Below are 20,124 nucleotides of genomic sequence, written 5' to 3'. Positions count from 1 at the left end.
CAGATCATTCAGTACATGGCAATAATGAGTTTGACAGACACACAAACAGCAAACCTACCTACTCTCTCCTTCTGTATGTGTATATACATTTTTTATATATATATGTATATACTGTATATGACCTGGATTCACTGTCTAACACTGCTCACTATAGCACAAGGCACACAATAGCTTTAGTTGTTTGTTTCACTCAAAAACACAGCCTGTGTGGTCTTCAAATGTGCCTTCTGTGAGCAGTAAGAATTTACATTAATATTGCTACATATAGTGTATATATAGTATACAGTATCTACTGAAAATCTTAAGTTTTTTGACAAAACAACACATTTTAAGACCATGTCATTTTGTGGTTTGGGAAGAGCAGATTGGCATTTACCACCCTTTCCTGCAATTTAATAGTATTAATATACAATAGATTAATACTATTTGTTAGAGGAAAAAAAACATTCAATATACTGTATAGTCATATGATGTCTTTCCTTATATGTGATAAATATGATTTGTAAATATTAGTAATTGTCTCCCCATGAATACATTTGAAACTACAGTTAGTTAGTTCACCAATTAGGTATTCCTCTTTGACATTTATTGTGATATTATCTACAGTACATCGACTGTTTAACCTTTTTGGCCTCAGTGAGGTGAATTGTCTGTGGTTGCGTCAGATAATCCATACTTAACATCTGTGAATGTCATGAAGCTTAAATGACGTTGTTTTTTTTTTTGGTTTGCAGGTGTCATCAACCCTGAGCAACCATGTCGGACAAGATGTCCAGTTTCCTCCATATTGGGGACATTTGTTCCCTGTATGCAGAGGGCTCCACCAGTGGATTTATCAGCACCTTAGGGTAAGTCTGAGTCTCATCTCACTACGTCAACATCTGCTTCCACTGCCTGTTGCACAAATCCAGATGATGAGGCTGCTACATGGATGGAGCCTCAGCCTCGCACAATATTGTCCTTGAGAAAGGAATATGCAACTAGAACACAGTACAAGATACCAAATAAATAAACACATAGCTCACGTAAGGGTTTTCATGGTTGCTGTTTTTAGATGGGGTGTTGTGATGGCTGCATTCATGGAGTGGATGGCTTTAATGTGTAATGTGTGCTTATTTTGTGTCTGTCAAAAAAAGCGTTATTACTGTTTGTTTGTCCACATTTTATGGCAAAGTGTACGTGGAACATTACGTTGTAAAAACGTACACAGCACGGTTCCCTTTCAGGCTCTAGTTCCGTCTGTGACCTCGGTGCTTTCCACAAACCGGTGGGGGTTCACAGCAGTAGTGTAGGCGGAAATCACAGTATGGGTGACCCCAGACCAACAACTATTCACCTATTTACTATGCTGGTAGTTAATGATCATATGGCAGTTCAAATTAGTTTTTCTGTCAACCATCCTTCTATTGTCTCTACAGGTATATGGCTCCCCAGTTTTTGTTTGACCATTTTAGGCTTACACCAACAATTAACAAAAACATCTTTTGTTCAAGAGCCACTCTGAATATAATCATACAGGGAAGGCCATGTGAACCAAACATTTTAATCAGGTAATGGTCTTTTAATAAATACATAATCAAAATAATTAACCAGCATATTTACAACACCTCAATGTAGCATTAAAATGCTGCATAATTGCCTGGAGCAGAGGCCACATTAGAGGCCACATTCACGTGCTGTTCCAAAAATGCATGAAAGACACATCGTGGCACTCCTGTCGCGTCCGTCGTTGCTAGGCAACGTAAACCTGGCAGCTGCAAAGATGGCCAGCCTCACTGTATACATTATTACTGAGAAATCATCACAACAAAGAGAACAGATTATAAGCACTGCATTTCCCCACTGCTGCTCTATGCGAGTGAGTGGAAAAAGAAAAATCTCACCAGGTATTTTTGTGATGTTTTCACGACATTAATATTTAAGCATTTTCATGGATTTAATGTACCACAAGAAGTTTGCCTTCACCAACTGATTCAGGAGCTTTTATTTCAGAGTAAATAAAGACCAGGTTGACCTCTTTCTTTTGGTCCGAGTACAAAAAGAGGCGTTCACTGCATTCCAAAAAATGTAAAGATTTATGTGTTTGTAAAGATTTGAAAAAGATGCTGCATCTGAATGACCTGTACACGCACACACACATAGTATTTTGGTATGGGGTGGATCTCAACAGCTGAGCATCTGTTGATTGACAAAGTGCTGAATTGGAAGCATAGTGCAGTTATTGGGCACCTGAGGTGCCGAAGTGATCCCGGCATATTAACAAAAGTCACTGCCACTCCGAATACCTGATATATCTGGTGGTAGACTAATCAAAGTGGTGGTGGAGTAAAAGGAAGCCTTCTGATTGCGTGGGCCTAATTGTCAACTGGGTGGGCCCAGGCCAGTTAAATGGAACCGAATTTCCACCGCCTTACGTCAACAGTTGGCGTGGGATAGTATACAACGTGAGTGGAAGTAAACACCACAGTTTCAACATGGTGGATCGCATTGAGCTTCTGTGAGCTGGAATTCAGGAGACACCAAACCTTGATACTCTTCTGCATACCACAACATGTTTTCCATTTCCTTCGCCATTTTCACCACTATGACGTCTTTCCTTCTTCCTCTTGTTTGCGGTCTACTTTGACACGCCCACTCGTGATGGAACAATATGCAAGGAAACACCAAGTATTTTTACTTTTCTGCTTCCGAATTAATTTATTTTTGGTGTGAACGCGTTGCCTGGTTCAAAATTTGGCTTGGGATCCAGAGGTGTGATTAGATTAGACGCGTTTAACTTTTGTTTGTGGTGACTTATATGACCTCAAACTTTCATTTATTCAGTGACATCTGGGGGTGAAGTTGTCTATTGAACGGGATCCACTCCTACCCATGCGGGCTCCTAGGTTAATCAAACACAACAATACTTAGTTTTGTGTTCGTTTTACACTAATTTATCTAATGTAGGGTAGGTAACCTAAAGATTGTTTTCAACATGAATGTATTGGATTCCTAAAAATTAGCATAGGGCATTGAACAAACAAATACAGAGCATATCAATTGTAGCCTTTGTGCTTTGGTAATTGTGTGGTTTCAAATTGCGATTCTGATTTGAAAATTAATTGAAAAATAATGAATTTATTGTTCGGCCATTTTGAACAACATTCTATTCTTAACATCCTGAGAGGTCAATTTGCTACTTTTATCTTATTGGTGGTTTGTGTTAACTTTTACTCTTGCCTCAAATTACCCACTGTCTCTTCCAGCTACAGGCTGCACAGCCGTTATTTCAGCACTTGACATCTCTCCTCCTTCCTAATAGTAGGCAATGAGCTAAAAGTGCATCTCATTATGTGCAAATTAAGCAAATCTTGACATTCCATTGACAGTCAAAGAGATAACAAAAGGTCAGAAAAAGGAGAAGAACAGAGGCTGGTTGCTGATGTCCATCATGGCTGATATTAGATTACTCAATTCCAGTGTCTGTTTCCTCTCTATTTTCTACCCCAGAGTATTTGTTTGTCTTCTTTCAAGGTGGAAATGAACACAGCATGTGTTGTCCTCCCCTCCTTTTCTTCTTTTTTTTTTTTTTTTTTTTGTCAAACACTGCAATTGTCCTCCCCATGTCATGTCACCCTTCTGTTCAGCACTTCTGTTCAGGCCGTGCTGAGCTTCCTCCTCCTCACCACCTCTGACAAACCTCACTTTCACTGTGCAGTGTTGTGTACGTCACCCACCATGGCAACAGAGGCTTTGGAGACTGCCAGCATGCATGACAGGGCTTATTCATCAAATTTACCAACTTAAATCTACACACACACACACATGCACAGGAAAGAAGCTAAGAGTGCATGTCTATAAATAGCATCATTGTATTAGGTGTTAGTGTTGCCGTCAGCATACTAAACATGTCTCCCGAGAGATGCCTGCAGCCACCTGGACCACTGAGATAGTGGCAGCCAACATCTGGGATTAATGCATGAAGCGGTCTCCCAGAATTCAACTGGAGATTGTTTTTTCCTAGACCTTGGACACCAAGGACAAATCCTGCTCTTACTGCAGCATGGCCCATCAGTGCATGAGTGTAATCAAGGCAACGGTGGAGAATCTCAGACCATGTGCTTCCTTCTTTCATGATGACACTGTTCCTGCGTTGCAGTGTGAACTGCATTAGGCTATAAAAAGATGCAACTGACTGGACTGGTCAGTGTCCTATTGTTGTGTTGTGTTTGTTGTTGTGTTTGATCCATCGTCATTTTGGTGCTGAAACTTTTAATGCCTGAGAGATTATTGAGCTCTGGAAGCACCACTGTCATAACCAAGATTAAAATACTGTATCGATAGGGCAAGATGGAGGCAGATGATCCACTGAAGAAGATTAAAAATACTGTAATGGACATTTCTCACGGGGAGATTTATTTCTCAAAAATGATTTATTCTCTATAACTCTTTTCAGCCACACCTCACTGTACAGCAAGTACACACTAGGAGGAACGTCAGAGAGTTGCACTTTACAGTGTCTGAGAATTGTGAGGAAGCATTCTAGTCACACTAGAATGCTTCCTCACAATTCTCAGAGTGCAGCTCTCTGACGTTTTCAGTGTGATATTGGATATGGCTTAATCTGCGCCGTATTCACACACGCACTGACATCATCATATCTTCTCACAAAACATAAGCAATGTTTTTAAAAGAGTCTAATTGAACAAATGTGTCCGCTGTCAGTGTGTGTGTGTGCGTGCCTGCATCTGTGTGTGTGTCTATGCATGAGAACGAGAGGGAGAGAGAGAGAAGGGGAGGCACTCGTAGCGCTGCTCTAATATGAAATAAGATTTTAACATTAGAAAAATGGAAACGTGACAACGAGTGCTCATTTTGTGTTCAATAACGTGATACATGAGCTCTGAGAAGTGTAAAAAATTCAGTGAAACTGCAGTCGGTCAGAGGACGTCAGTTGTCTCTAATGTGTCCCGAGGACACCACTTCCACTTGGACCTGTAAGAGTCCCCACAAGTTTGTGAACTGGAACATTTTGATAATCACCCTAAATAGTCATGGGTCATTGAAAGTGCTTGAATTTTGTGTACTTGAAGGTGGGAACCCTGGAGAGTGCATGTCCTCCCTCTTTCTCTTGCATGCTTTAGAAGCAGGTGTGAACAATATTGGAGCAAGATGAAAAGAGAGATAAGACATAAGATGACACTTAGACACTTAAATGTCGCCCCACACACCAGTCACAGTCCTTCTACTTACATGCCCTGGTGTGTTACTGAATGTTCTTCCAAGTATATCTACAGAGAGCTTGTACCATTGGTGGTGATTTGGGAACCAACCATGGCACTAGTGTTGTTCAGGCAAACTGTAAGACAAGTTTTTTTAATAATAATAGTGGCACAACAGACAATAATGAAGGTGCACTAGTGTCATGTTCTTCAGGAAAAGCTGGTTATACAGTAATCTCTTCACTAGTACCCCAGTGTAAACATCTGTGCTGTGATTCTCTGTCCTTGGTTGATAACTTTCGCTACAATATTTCAAATCGTATTACTCTGTGATGCATTTATTTTTGGCAGGAGGCCACAGCTTTTTTTGATGGCACCATTCATTTTAATCTTCAGAAAGCTACTTTAGTTTTGCCTTCTTTTTAGCTGGGGGGGTGTACACTCCAGTGCTGCAGCCACACTACTAAAATATAAAATATTGCTTTAAAATACATTGCACCTGCTACAGTTACGCCTGTCGTCCACATTAAAAGAAGTAGGTTAGAAATGCCAAATTACCCATTGTGTCCTCTTGCTTCAAGCCAAGCTGCACAGCATTTATTTCAGCACTTGACATCTCTAATAGTAGTTCATTGAGTTAATTGTGTATCTCACTGTGTACGAGTTGAATAAATCTGAATGGACCACTGATGGTCAAAGTGGTCAGGAGAAGCATAAAAGCACTACTACACTTCCATTTTGAAACCCATTACATGTGCTGTGGTTATGTTTGCTGTCCACACTGAGCACCTACAGTGGAGAAGTTTGGAAATACGACTCCATTTTAGGTGTAAAACATATTGTGTTATTATGACATTTTTGGCCATATAGTGCAGCCCTAGTGTCCAAAATTGAAATTCCACTTCATGTGTTATAGAGATATTCTGATTATGATTCATATTTACCTTATTCACTGCTTACTGCTTTGATATTGGATGTTAGAGTTGCAGTAGGTAGGATCACTGGAAAAATAGTTAATAGTTGAGCTTCATCTAAGCTGCTAATAGTGATTGTGTTTTGGTGTCTCATTAGCATAACAATAATGTTCTAATGCAATGTGATTTTTATTTTTAAAGGAACAGAAATTAAAGCTTTAATTATACCCATAAAGGTTTCATTTGTTATTCAAGATGTTTGGATTTTGAGTAATTAATACTGATGATACTGTTTCCACAGGCTTGTAGATGACCGCTGTGTGGTACAGCCAGACACGGGTGACCTCAACAACCCACCTAAGAAGTTCAGAGGTAAGGCCTCAAAGTCTCTTACTCGGTTTTATCTTGATATCTTATGGTAATGGTTAAATAAAGATTACATTTGGAGGGATTTTTGAAGGAATATGCAAGAGAAGAGAGAACAGTTTCAGAAACCTAGGTTTCAAGGTTGTTCAACAGTGCTTGCAGATTTTAAACCACACGTTCATGCTGTGACCCTAATCCTGTGCTGGATTTGGGTGAGTGGTGGTTGATCATTGGAACTGGCCAGTGAGCTAAGTAGCATACACACACGACACATGCTCATGTGAATCCTGAATGAAGCGCTAAAATAACAGTAAAAGAATCTACATCAAAACAACATATTGTTGTTGTTTTGTTTTTTTTTTAAACTTGAAATGACACAGTGAAAACAGTGTGCTTCCCTTTTTTCGCTTCTGTAGAGGGAAATTGAGACAAAATGACTGCCTGTGACTTCAGAGTTGCGCTGTCCAGCTGAAACAGATCAAAGAAAGAGATGCGCTGCTGTTATCACCTGCTGTCCCTCACCTGTTTTTGACAGAAAATCATTCAAAATTTGCTTCTCTTCTGTCAGTACTCGAACTAATCCGTTCTCATAACAGCAACGTGAATGGTCCGAGGTGAATAGATACAGACAGCTGAGCATTTCTTTTATATGTTCACCTTTTTAAGGTATTGAGATATTTCAAAAGTTTTTGGCAAAAGTCCTACCTGTTTGGCACGGAACAGGATGGAATCATAAATTTGTGCAGTTTTTATGTCATTCATCAAACTTGTGATAAAGATGCCACTAAGTGTATTTTTAAGTTGGCTACCACCTCCATGTCTAGATGTTTTGGCAGTCAAGTTCTAAGCAAGTGAATTAATTTACTGCAGAGTGAGTTGATACAAGTGCCAGTGTCATTTCCATCTTCTTGGGTTCTGTGTTTGCCTTTTGAATTAATTAAATTCATTTGACCTTGTGAAAGGGAGTGTTGGCTAACCTTGGTAGAAACTCTCTGTGCTGTGTTTCCATGTGTCCTCATCAGTAGAAACTTCTTTTTCTTCTCCTCAGGTTGAGATATTTTTTGAGAGAGACAGTGATGCTTTTTAGTAACTTTCAGCATTTCTGACCCATAGCTGCAGCTGCTGTGTAGAGGCATCCTGTTTGTTCAAGTGCTGTGAGCTGTATTATTGGGTGGTGCAACAGACCACAACACCAAAACCGAAACATAAACAGAGTTTGTGGCCTCCACCATTGTTTTCAGCAAAGCCAGTATTTCAATTTAACGTGTTTCCTTGGTCTGTGATGACTTCTATATTATATCAAGTCATGAAATGACCATGTTTTTTTTACATATTAATTCTTCAAGTGTTTAAGTTGGATATTTGTGGAGATTTTCATTCATCCAGGTCATAGTTATCCGAGCCATGAAATCAAGAGCAACTGAATTAGCCAAAATCTGATTTAACACCTTTGGATGTCGTATAGTATAAGGGGTTGGACAATTGCATGTTGACAGGACGGATGGACAAGAAATATTCTTGGTGTTTTCCTCGAGATGTTGGAGAGGAAAATCTGAGCGCAGGGACATTGTCATCGTGGAGGAGATCTGTCCCATCATGACAGAAATGTCTCTTTGTGTAAAAGTGATCACTCTGGACAACTATGTATTGATTTGCATTTTGCACTGACCCGTTCCTCTTACCCAGAGGTCTCAAACTTGTGGCCCCTGGGCCACATGCGGTGCGCCACTCAATTTCATGTGGCCCCAAATTATAAGGGAGCTATTTCTGTATGTTTTTTTGAGTAATCGATTAATTTAGCATCATAAATACATTTTATTGTGAACTATATATTGTTCCATATCAACACAGACACTTTTTTATTGAGATAAGACATATGATATTTTTTTTTATTAATATTTTATTTGGATGGGACAGTGCATATTAATGAACATACAGTCAGTTGCAGTAAAAATATGCTGGATTTAGCACAATGCTAATTTCCGCGATCCCACACATAAACAAACAGACATAAAAACATAGAAACAAAAAACAGTGTAACACAATAAACAAACAATCTCATGTTTAAGCTGAGGTTGCCCACCCCTCCCCTAACCAAAGCTGCAAAAGTATGTCTCGAGAGAACAGCACAGCCACTGAATCCACTCACTCTAGAGGTCAAGCACTCTTTGGACAACTGAACCTTCAAATGTCCATTCATTTAATTTATAACAAATGTTTTTTTTGTACACTGCAACCCAACCGTAATATCTGAAACCGTCTACAGACCCTTGCACCTTAGTCCTGCAGTGACTTGAGGAGGGGTTGCTCTCTTTTTGACACACAACCACCACTGAGATCAAAGTTGTGCTGACTATTTTTATTAAAATTTTTGGGAAACACTAATTGCACTCAATGGACAGAATTTTCTGTTCACTGAAGTTATTTTTACTCCCCCCCCCTTGTCTCCTTCTCGCGGTGTCTGTACGAAGGCATGTTCCCTCGAGACAGAGCAGAGTATGGAAAATGGTAATGAGAGAAAGGACTGCAAAATGCACCACAATCAGTGCCATCCTAAAATGAATACTAGGGGAAACAGTGAGTCTGTTTACATTAATGACTGGGTGAAATTTAAGTGGCAGAGCTCATAAAGAGAATGTGCACCATGCAGTGCATCCGTGTGCATGCATCTGCTCTCATTATGTGTTTCCACTCATTTGTCTTGGTTTTTCCTCGAACTCGTCGCCCCTGTAATTATTCTGTACAAGTCTTAACTAAACTAAATAGGAAATCTCTATGTGATCATTGCAATGCTGTAATTTATTACATGTAAAAATAAAATTGACTTTGTGTATTAACAGTTCAACTGCTTTTGATGAGGATGGAGTATTTCTTTTTTTTTAACTCCATGACCTAGGGTTAGCAGTTCAACCAGAGGACAGGACACTTAAGATTGATTTGTTTCCCCCAGTCTAACAAAACTCAAATAATGAGTTGAGTAACATCCTCTGTGTATGTATGTATGTCTTTGTTCTTGGATCTCAGAATGAAAGGTTTCTGTCAGTCTGAAAGCCAGGAAGAGTTAAGTAACCTGCCATTAAAACTCAACATCTAATAACAGGTTATGTGACAGAGTGAACATGATGATGTCATTTGTTTTACGGAGTGAACATATATTGACTTGTTTTGGCCTCCTACTAGAACTGTTGTGCAGGTTGTATTAGTTTTCAACCATTTTATCCTCTTGATGGTGAGTGGGGGGGGAGCTGTAGATATTTCCTGCTGATATAGGGCAAAAGGTTGAGTCAGGTTAACAGTCCATCTGAGGATCAACATACAGAGATGAACTTTCATTTACATTCACATCCGTGTCCAATTAACCAAATCTCAAGAGTGTATATCTTTGGACTGTGAGAGTAAGCCACAGTACCTAGAGAGAACCCACACACAGACTAATCGGGATTTGAACCGTGACCTCCTTGCTATGCGGCAACAAAGCTGGCCGTCTCTCCACTGCATGACCACTTTTAGAGATATGGAAAGAAGGAGGTTTTGTCCAAACTGTTAAACATACATAAATTGGAGAGAAAGCAACAACAAGAGGAAAATCGGGAATGCTCTTCTGCCCTATTCACTATTCCATTGTGTGACACCAGCCATTTGTTCAGTTACAGAGGTCACATGATAAAGTGGCAGGAGTGGTGCCTGGTGTCATCTTCTGCTGCTGTAGTTCATCTGCTTCAAGGTTGTGTATTCAGAGATGGTCGTCTTCATACCTCTGTTGTTGCCTCTCTAGATTGGCCATTCAGCATTGACCTCTGGCATCAACAAGGCATTTTCACTCAAACAAAACTGGATATTTTCTCTTCTTCAGACCATTCTCTATAATGCTCAGATATGTTTGGTGTGAAAATCCCAGTAGATCAAAAGTTTCTGAAATACTCAAACCAGACATACTCAAACCATTCTCTATAATGCTCAGATATGTTTGGTGTGAAAATCCCAGTAGATCAAAAGTTTCTGAAATACTCAAACCAGACAGTTTGAGTACCAGCATTCCAAATTCTCTATTTGACCTTCAGATTGTGTGGACAATTCGGGGATGCAATTTATATATTTTACACAGTCAGGGATTTTGTAATAATTGTTTTAATTTAAAGTGCTTGCAAATGAACAAAAGGCAGAAGACATAATGGAAGCAAGTTATGTTTTTACAGTAGTAGAACATATTTTCATCGAACCTTGTGTGGTGAAGCTCCATCATGTATGTCAATACCTACTTGGGAATAAAACTGATTCTGATTCTGACATTGAACTATAAAGATAAAATGCAAATTTAATAGCAATTGTAATATGTGTTAAATCACAATTACTTTTTACCTGTAAATGTTTGGCCTCATTCCTCAGGCTGGATCATTATTGAACTGCAACTTTAGGTTATAGCACTTAATTAGTGTCATTTTGAAATGTTCCATCAAGGTTTTGTATAGATTACATTGTGAATATTGAAATGAAGCTTCGCTAAAAAAATACAGAACTGCAATATCTGTTTTATTTATTTTACCCCAAATTGTTTGGCACTAGTTGCAGCTGTGAGTGGCTGATAGGAAATTTGCAATAAGCCCTGTGATGGACTGGCAACCTGTCTAAGGTGTGACCACGCCTTTCACCCTATGTCATCTGAGATTGGCACCACCGACTCCTCATGTGGAGGATAAAGCAGTAGAAGATGGGTGAGAGTGAGTGAAGTTTTCAATAACAGGCAGTTAAACAGATGTATATGTAGTTTGTGACTCATTGGTGGGTCCTGACTCCCGGGTTTGGATGCACACAGACGTTGCATATATGCAACCTACAGATGTATCCTGTGCCCTAGACGTGCCCAACGTTGTTTGTCGTACCATCAATGTGGGTGTGTCCTGTTGATTTGTGATGTTGCAGTTCCAGTCATTCTGCACTACTTGTTTCACAGAAGTTGCACAGTATGACTGATTATCAGAAACTGGATAGTTGCACATGGATTTTTCCCAGAACTGACAAAACACAACCATGTCAGACAACATGCTGTGCCTTGCTGGAGCTTGACGAACACAGATTTTTATTTATTTTTTGAGTTCAATAAATTTAAATCTAGGCTGATCTGCCTCACATAATTTAGAAATAAACAAATAAATCACAACTAGAGCAAAGGGAAGGTGTAACACAAAATGTGTCTTTACTTTTTGAAGTAACCAAGTCACCAGTGCACAATTTTCAGCAAAGATGGGTCTGTTACTCTAGTGTGTAATTTTCCCATCAACTTAGGGCTGTTCAAGCCTCTGCAATTATAGTGTTGACATTGAGTGTTCAATACACTCACAAAGTAAACATGACAGCATGATGTGAACCGTGTGTTGTGAAAGGGCCGTGTAAGCTGAATTAAACGAAAGGATGAATGGAACACCGAAATCACAAATCTTTACTGTTGTAAATTGTGTAATTCATTGACAACAAAATAAAGTGACATCTGCTAACTAAATTCACCAACCTGTTGAGGGCTGGATTCAAAATCACTTGGAAGATTAATGTGGCAGACTGTTCAAATCATAGCTGTCTCTACCAGGCAGCATATACTGTATATCAGGCACTGTGCCAGGCAAACCTGTCTCTTCGCCGGCTGTATTCATAAAAAGTGATCAATTCCAGATGATTTAAGACTGGTTTTGCTCTTTGAGTGAAAGTTGAAGAAACCAGGAAGTTGTGGTTTTAAACTTTTTTTTTTTAATATGGACAGAAAACATTTCACGTACTGAGGTAAAACATACAATATTTAATATGTTATATCTCAAAAAGGGTATTTGTGCATGCATAAACGTCACACATATATGTGTATAATCCATGTTAAAAAATTGTAGGGATACAATAACTTTTTGTCCCGTGATACATTGTCTGTGGACCGAGAAGGCAGCATGCATGTAAATGATTTCTTTATTGTCTGTAACGTTGAAGAGCAGTGTTTTCAGTTCTGCTAAATGAAGTCGGGCATTGTGATATATTTTCATAGTTTGTCCAGTTCAACTAGGTCCTGTCTTTGCAGTTGTGGAGGCAAAGAGTTGAACTGACTTCCCTCACCAGATTCTAACTGGGCTATTCAAATGATATTCAAAGCTGCATGTGACAAAACAGAGCAGCAATGACGACAGAGTGATGTTAACTGAACTAAACCTGCTCTAGTATCAACCAGGGCCACATTTATTTATTTTTTAATACGTCAAGTCAAGCTTAAACAAAGTCAATAAAAATGATATTGTAATTCTGTGTCCAGAAAAATTTAAATTTCGATATTTTGCTGAAATTGTTCAGCCCTAGTATCTGTACTGTACTGTGGCTTAGCTGAAAGTAGTGTCTATTAAAAAAAAAATCCTAAATGCTATACCGTATATGAAATTTAGAAATTTGGACACTGAACTAAAATGGGTGGTAAACAATGTTTAGATTACATAACATTTTTGGCTTTCACACGGATTCTTGGTATGACCCCAACCAATCATCGTTCACTACACTTATGCCAGTTCCTAGGTCACCGGAGAGGCGGGGCAATGAGTTGTCAATCATTGTTCTTTAATTATGTTACACTACACGTCTGTTCATCGCTCCCGACATTCATAATCGGGTCCAACACTGAAAATATGTCATGTGCGACCTAATAGCTTGAAGATTTGTCTGCATTTGTGTAGTCTGATCGTGGCACAAAGTCACTTGTGTTAGCTGTTAAATGTGTCAAAAGAAGTCAGTCAAAACAGAATGGAAACACACATTAATGAGAACAAAAGACAAGCCTTTTCTGTTGTCAGATAGCAGTAAGAAAATAAAATTATAGTGCTATAGTAAGTGACAGTTTACTATAAATAGCTTTATTTTAATCTGCATTTTCTTCAAGTGGGCATTAGAAAAGAGAGTTTCTCTCTTAAATGTGTTTTCTTATTCTCTCTAACCCCATTAGATCATCCTTGTCACACAGATGTTCTCCTAGTGCCCCATTTTCCACATTGGTCCTTGGCCTACTCTCATGCTGTCCTGCTTTTTCTCACTTGACACTCCATAAGCGCTAATCCCTCGACCCTCATGAGTTGGCTGCATGTTTGACAGAGGATGATGGTTATAGCTCCTCAGATCCCCTGCTACAGTTCACTCATAGCCAGACTGCACATGTATGAAGCCATTAAATAATAGGTCACATCTGTCAGTCACATGAGATTCAGTGCAAATGTCTTTGTTTTTTATTGTATATTCTCTGTCCAAAAAAGAAAGTGAATTAATTAGTGGCTTGCATTGTTCCCTTACAGTAAAAAGACCTGGCTTTGCGAAACTGTGGCCTTTCTCTATAGAGTTTTGCATGTTTTCCCTCCTTGTGTGCGTGGGTTTTCTCCGGGTACTCCACTTTCCTCCCATAGTCTCAAACATTCAGGTTAATTGGACATTCTAAATTTACCGCAGGGGTGAATATGAGTGTAAATGGTTGTGAGTCGCTGTGCCCTAATTGCCCTGCAATGGACTAGCAACCTGTCCAGGGTGCCCCTTTTCTTACCATAGTCCAGAGAAAAATACTATTTTCTGGAGAATTTCCAGTAGGAAGCACATATGTGCCAAATAGAAATGTTTGCCCACCAGTGAGCCGACAGATGGAGGAGGAAGTTATGAAAAAGGATGTAGTGTTTTATCTTCAGTACATGAATATCAGTAGCAAACTAGTCGGCACAACATCTGACCAGCATTGTAATCTTCTGTGCATCCAGTCAGGTGTGACTAACTGAAGCTTTTCCACTGTTTTTATCAGGAAGAAACATTCTGCATCTAAAACTGCATAATATAAACTGAGGCTGGGTAATAATTCAGTAACTTTATAATATATATTATAATAGAGGTGCAACTATCAATTATTTTCATAATCGATTAATCTGTCGATTATTTTCTCAATGAATCGTTTGGTCCATAAAATATCAGAAAAAAATGTTGATCGGTGTTTGTCAAACCTGGAACGTTTAATGATTGCTTTGTTATCCAGAGAAAATATTCACATTTAAGAAGCTTAAACAAGCAGAAATCGTTTTAATCATGAAAAAAAGCTTCAAACTGATGAATCGATTATCAAAATAGTGTTCGATTAATTTAGTAATCCTTCTATGCATAAAATGTACATTTATTGGTGAATTTGCATGTTGCAGTGTGTTGGATAGCCTATGCAGCCTTCAGTTAGCATCAGAACTCAAAATGTCCTTAGTTTGTCCGTTATGGGCTACTGTAGAGCTAACTTGGTTTACAATAAAACTGTAATAAGTGCAGTTGTTCTATCTTCAATTTTTTCCAAATTAAAATAATTTCATATACATATTACATACTGGACCTTTACATCGAAAACAGTAGTAATCTACAGTTATTGAATATTGTACAATTATGATCCTCTTCACATACACTAATTAAATTATCACGTTAGCTTAAAGGTAAGATGTAAACATTGGCTTTACTGCTTTTTTTTATTGGACATAATATGTTTAACTTTCCTAGACTTATTCTTTTATTCTGTCGTCCTGAGTGGTTTATTGTGTGTACTGGTCTGCTGATGATATCTTTGATTGTTTGAACAATAACAATACAGATACAATACCCCCCACAGCTCACTGCATGTTTTATTATACATCTGTGCACACATGACAAAGACCAATTTCAAATTGAGTAAAATCAAACTTATCTGACATGTATTATGGTAATTATTAATATAAATTTTAAGCTGCAACTAACAAAGATATAGCCTTGAAGTCGGATGTCTGTAAGAAATGAGTGTAAATATCAAATATTAATTTTCATTTTCCTCTTGTTGTCTCCTTTCCCCAGACTGCCTTTTCAAACTGTGTCCTATGAACAGATACTCGGCACAGAAACAGTTCTGGAAGGCGGCAAAACCTGGAGGCAACAGCACGACTGACACAGTCCTCCTCAACAAACTCCACGTAAGACCAACGCCCCTCTTTCCCACAATGTTACAACCTAGAAAAAAAACTATTCTGTGCAAAGACCACAGTTCATTGTGTTAGTGATGACTGAGCATCTCTGTGCTCTGTTCTGTGTTAGCATGCTGCCGACCTGGAGAAGAAGCAGAATGAGTCTGAAAACCGCAAGCTGCTGGGAACAGTCATCCAGTATGGAAATGTCATCCAGGTGCGTTTAGGAACACACAAGATAAGCATGTGCTTTGGTTAACGGAGCTGTTACACTATTTACCACCGTGTATGGCACTGTGTGCCTGAAAATATTAACTGCACTTCACACTTTAATCAGCCAGTTTTAAATAATTGCTACAGCACAAAGGAGCGTTGTGAGTTTGTGTCTCGTCTTTTCACTAATCTCTCAGGAATGGTTTGCACACAGGTGCAAGGCCACCTGAAAGTGAGAATGGCCATGCATTCCTGTCTTGTGACACACACAGATACAAAGTTCCAAGTACAACAATGTAGTAGAGTCAATAGACTTTAATTCCAGCCAAAAAAAACACTAATTTTAAACATGCATTTGAGAAAAAGTCCTTGCAAATGTTACATACTGTATGAGATGTATCCGTTTTACTTGGCATTTGAGGTAGAATGATTATTAGGCAGATTTTTCGGTCAGTATTGCTCGAGTAAACTTTTGCACTTTCTGAAATTGGGTAAAACAATTTTTTCCATGCAGAAATTTATTTGACTAAGTTAATTATTTTGATCACTGGACTCATGTATTGAATATTTAGTTTATACATTATTTTTCTTGACCCTTGTTCCAACTGGGTCGCAAACCGTGATCTTCTTATTGCGAAGGCAAAGATTGCTGAGGATAAAGTGGTAGAAAATAAGTTAATGAAAGTGCACTGCACACAAATGCAGATGAGACAGAGAAACAGATTTTGAGCAATTTTTGTGCATCATCATTTGATATTATAAATCCATTAAATTTTAATATAAATGTTATTAATTTGTTTAAAAAAAAATAAATAAATCATCATTTATTGGCCAACATCCACACTGATTTTTTATGATTGACCAATTCATCAGGATTGGAGGCACATTGATCATAGGTTATTTTGTAACATTGAGTGAAGGTGCCTTGCCTTTGCAGCAAGAAGACCCGGGTCCGCGGCCCGGTCGGAACGAGGGCCTTTCTGCATGGAGTTTGCATGTTCTCCCTGTGTGTACGTGGGGTTTCCTCCCTTAATCCAAAAGCATCCTATATGGGGATTAGGTAAATTGGACACTCTAAAATTGACCATAGGTGTGATTGTGAGAGTGAATGGTTGTTTGTCTCTGTATGTGTCCCTGTGATGGACTGGCGACCTGTGCAGGGTGCACCCCGCCTATCGCCCTATGTCAGCTGAGATGGCACAGCACCCCCCATGACCCTCTTAATATGGAGGATAAAGCAGTATAAGATGGATGGATGAATGAGTGAAGATACAGTAGACGCATATTTGTAGAAAATTTCATGTACTTCAACATTTTATTGGAGATAATAACAGTTCCAGTCAATGTTTAGTCAAGTGTTGTCTTGTGTGGTGTTCTGCCGGTGTGTGCCATTTTTCCATTCTTTATCATCAGTTTGTAACTCTCTAATCGTTTCCACTGGCCATGTTATATCACTTTGTGACTTGTAATCGTGTAAGTGGGTGACTTGTTTTGCCAACAGTTGCTGCACTTGAAAAGCAATAAATATCTGACGGTGAACAAGCGGCTACCTGCTCTGCTGGAGAAGAATGCCATGAGAGTGACTCTGGATTCGGCGGGAAACGAGGGATCCTGGTTCTACATCCAGCCCTTCTACAAGCTGCGATCCCTGGGAGACAGTGTGGGTAGAGCCGGGTGTGGGATTCCAGTTAATTGCACTCAGCAGGAGAAATGAAGGCTTTTTTTTTAGACTTTTCACATGGTTTGGAAACAGACATCACATGGACTGGCAAGTTGTTATAAGAGAGGATGAAATAAAAAAAAAAAAAGACAAGCTGTTTACTATGTTAGACACTAAAGGGATAGTTTAGGTTAGGGATGCCTCTTTATGTGACTGGTATGATACAGATGGTTTTTTTTTACAAAATTTTACTCATTTGTTTTGGTTTTTCTTCCTCTATCTTAAAATAAGTCCAAATCACTGTAATCACTGCAGCTTCAGAGATGTGTCTATACCTACCTGTTGGTGCTGCTTGTCTCTCTTTGCAGCTTGTGCTTGGTGAAGCTTTTATGTGATATTATGTTGTTTGGATCATATCCCATTGTGTCTTTTTAATGCTTTAATATCTGATTAATTGAGCTCTGTGGTTAGTGATAGTTGCTCAGATTTAGACAATCGCTTGTCTGAGCCAGTTCTTCCACTTTATATATGGTCCACCACTCCCTCTAGTGTTCATCTGGAGTAATGCAAAAATCATATTTGCCTACACACCTCATAGCTATGGGTTATTCTCTCCTGATGAAGCAGACTGATGAACAGTGTTTCCTTAGAGCAGCAGTCTGTTATCTTGCTTTAAGATTGTCTAAATATTACTTTATCAATTAAAAAGTTGATTAAAATTGCCCTTAGTTTATGTTCTGTTTGTATTTGCTGCTTGTGCAGGTGGTGATTGGAGATAAAGTGGTTCTCAACCCAGTGAATGCTGGACAGCCTCTTCACGCCAGTAGCCACCAGCTAGTTGACAACCCAGGATGCAATGAGGTATGTGATAGAGGCTGTCTGTCATAGAGGACTGTACAAAAAATAACAATATGAAGCATATGTTTAAGAGCCTTCATTATTTAGAGGCTCTCAAAATCCAAGATGATCTATCTCATGAGTTTCACACTCTCTCCGCTTTGTCCATCAGGTTAATTCTGTAAATTGTAACACGAGTTGGAAAGTGGTTCTGTTCATGAAATGGAGCGACAACAAGGAGACAATACTTAAAGGGGTAGGCAGCCATATTCTCCTGTAACATAAACTGTTTAACACATAACTTTGTGTATTATACATTATAGTACGTCACACATGGTTACATCAGCACGTGTGATTGCAGGGTGATGTGGTGCGGTTATTCCATGCGGAGCAGGAGAAGTTCCTCACATGCGACGATCACAGGAAGAAGCAGTATGTTTTTCTCCGAACCACTGGCCGGCAGTCTGCCACCTCTGCCACGAGCAGCAAAGCATTGTGGGAAGTAGAGGTTTGCACTAAATCATATATTCACATAAAGCCTAATTCCTTTTTTAAAAATGTGTTGCTTTTACCAACTCAATACAAGTGACCCAACCATGGTAAACAAAGGTCATGGTGTATTTTATATTGTGTTGGTGAAGTTAAGGGGCTTAAACTCATATAATATTGTTTTATATTAGTTTGACTTTAAAATTGTTTATGCTTCTTTTCCATGTCTTGTGCCATTGCCAGGTTGTCCATCATGACCCATGTAGGGGTGGTGCAGGCTACTGGAACAGCCTGTTCAGGTTTAAACATTTGGCCACAGGATGTTATTTGGCTGCTGAGATGGGTGAGGTGTGTGCGTCAACATTTCTTTTTGTAACTAACCTTACGTTGATAGAAGTCCTTACACATGCGCACCAGTCGTCTTCATCCATATTATATTTGTCTGCAGTGGGCCACACTGACATAGGTGGAGGAAGTAAAGGGTCTCACACTGAATGATGAAAACACATCAATTGTTTAATCCCCTATGGATCTTTAATTCTGATTTGCCTTAACTATTAATATGCACAACATGTACATTTTTAAATGTAACAAAAAAAAAAAGGTAAACTCCCAGAGACACTGCACTTCCTGTGACTACTTCAAAGTGAAAGTAGTAGTCTTTGTTTTTTTCAATTTAATGCTTTTAATGTGAAGACGTAGCACTCGAAACAACAAGCCCTTAAGGTCATGCTGAGTGCAAATGGTAGGTGTGTTGCACCACCGTGTGTCTGTGGCACAATAGGTTCATAATGCTACCACTTATTAATTTTAGGAGGTTGTTTTGTTTACTTTAGAGGTTTGGATAAACTGTTGAGCCACATATGTGTAGATTTAATAATTAATGATGCTGAGGACAGTATTTAACCTGTGCGTGTGTGTGTTTGAGTTCCAGGTGAACCCAGACTTTGAGGAGGAGAATGCTGAGCAGCGATCCTCGGTAAGTCGATCTCCCTCCATGCGATTGCCTAGCAACGCCGCGCCAGTTGCCCCGTTGCTATTGATCTAATCTGTTTAATGTGGTGGATCTTTGCTTTCTGGTCTAGGTGGTGGACTTTGCACCTTTTAATTTCCAGGTACTGTCATTTGATTGTCACTTTATATGGCCTCAGCATTCATTACATCATTGTCATGTCTGCACAATCTATAATCATTCTGCCCTTCCTGCTTTGGTGTCTAGTTTCTCTTTGACACCTTATCATTATAACGGCTGGCAGTGAAACACTATTGAGATACATGTTAAATAGCTCTATTTTCTATCACTGATCTATAGTCTCTGCTCAGTGACATGAGCCTCAGAGCTCTTAAACAAAATCCAGCAGAAACATTCCCAGTATCTCACCACATTTTATCCACTCAGGCGCCAGAACTCCATAAAGAGGTGGTCCTCACTTGTTGGGAGTTAAGTCGGGTAATTATTTTGGCATGTCCCAGATGAAAGATGCCCG

At 39.1% G+C, this 20,124-nt stretch overlaps 1 protein-coding gene across 5 annotated transcripts in view; it reads left to right on the top strand.

The window, feature by feature from the left end:
• The window catches only part of itpr1b (inositol 1,4,5-trisphosphate receptor, type 1b), a 100,019-nt gene that overhangs the window by 980 nt on the left and 78,915 nt on the right, over positions 1–20,124 (top strand). For 3 of the 5 annotated variants that reach the window (XM_044023603.1, XM_044023601.1, XM_044023600.1), the window contains exons 2-12: positions 735–848; positions 6,417–6,487; positions 15,332–15,447; positions 15,569–15,655; positions 17,153–17,311; positions 18,074–18,172; positions 18,321–18,404; positions 18,510–18,656; positions 18,881–18,985; positions 19,572–19,616; positions 19,723–19,752. In XM_044023603.1, coding sequence (XP_043879538.1) covers positions 757–848; positions 6,417–6,487; positions 15,332–15,447; positions 15,569–15,655; positions 17,153–17,311; positions 18,074–18,172; positions 18,321–18,404; positions 18,510–18,656; positions 18,881–18,985; positions 19,572–19,616; positions 19,723–19,752 — 1,035 coding nt within the window. In that variant the 5' untranslated portion in view covers positions 735–756. The remainder of the gene's footprint in view (positions 1–734; positions 849–6,416; positions 6,488–15,331; positions 15,448–15,568; positions 15,656–17,152; positions 17,312–18,073; positions 18,173–18,320; positions 18,405–18,509; positions 18,657–18,880; positions 18,986–19,571; positions 19,617–19,722; positions 19,753–20,124) is intronic. The other 2 variants (XM_044023604.1, XM_044023602.1) reach the window with 1 other exon arrangement.

Source organism: Solea senegalensis, linkage group LG4 (genome assembly GCF_019176455.1).
Source record: "Solea senegalensis isolate Sse05_10M linkage group LG4, IFAPA_SoseM_1, whole genome shotgun sequence".
Classification (NCBI taxonomy): domain Eukaryota; kingdom Metazoa; phylum Chordata; class Actinopteri; order Pleuronectiformes; family Soleidae; genus Solea; species Solea senegalensis.
The sequence above is the reverse complement of the archived record's forward strand: the minus strand, read 5'-3'. Positions and strand labels throughout refer to the sequence as shown.